We start from the raw sequence: 688 nt of genomic DNA on the forward strand, positions 1-688 counted from the left end.
TGTTGCTCAGTTTAACACAACTTTACATTTATGGAACTTTTAATACAAAAATGCAATTGCATCACTTGCAAAAGTTAATTTAAAATTGTTTATATTCTGTACATACCTGATCAAGAAGTCATGCAGCTCTACATCAACTTGTTCTAATATGGGCATCAGGTAGTTTAAGATGTGCTTAGTGCTGTCCATGGTCGGGTCCATAAAATCTCTGCAGATGAAAAACACAGCATCAATAATTATGTATTTGTACGGATGAACAAGAACCAAAACATACAGTAGGGCATCAATGATGATGATTCAGATGAAGTATTAAACAACCTTAGGTGATAATTGGAGAGTGTGTCCAACATAGCAATGGCCATGCGCTCTCCAACCACTAGCAGCAGAGTGACGGCCACGTCATGGTAGCCCTGGTAGTAATGGAGCTGAGGGTTGCGTTTTAACACCTCCAGGATGATGTCGATCAACTGCTCCTGAAGCACAGACCTCTCTGAGGCGGGCATACCTGTGGAGAGACCCAAATAAAATCAGCAAATGTCAAAAATAAAATCAGCAAATGTCAAGAAGACCGAGCGCTCACACACCTTTAGGGAACCTTTTCATTGACCTCCTGACATCGAGGAGAACCTGATTGTAGTCCTTGTGGTTCTGTCTCACATCCCGACCTGCAACAAAAGATGTAGTGCCA

General features: G+C 41.7%; 1 protein-coding gene across 1 annotated transcript; it reads right to left on the minus strand.

The window, feature by feature from the left end:
- Positions 1 to 6: 6 nt before the first annotated feature.
- On the minus strand, positions 7 to 662 carry LOC103399507 (TBC1 domain family member 20-like). Its single transcript, XM_008338190.3, has 3 exons — positions 585 to 662; positions 319 to 505; positions 7 to 208 (listed from the first exon to the last, which is right to left on the minus strand). Exons 1-3 carry the CDS (start codon positions 601 to 603, stop codon positions 40 to 42), a joined length of 375 nt encoding a protein of 124 aa, XP_008336412.2. The 5' UTR covers positions 604 to 662; the 3' UTR covers positions 7 to 39.
- Between the last annotated feature and the right edge of the window lie 26 nt (positions 663 to 688).

Source organism: Cynoglossus semilaevis, unplaced genomic scaffold (assembly GCF_000523025.1).
Source record: "Cynoglossus semilaevis isolate Cse_v1.0 unplaced genomic scaffold, Cse_v1.0 C18977372, whole genome shotgun sequence".
NCBI lineage: Eukaryota > Metazoa > Chordata > Actinopteri > Pleuronectiformes > Cynoglossidae > Cynoglossus > Cynoglossus semilaevis.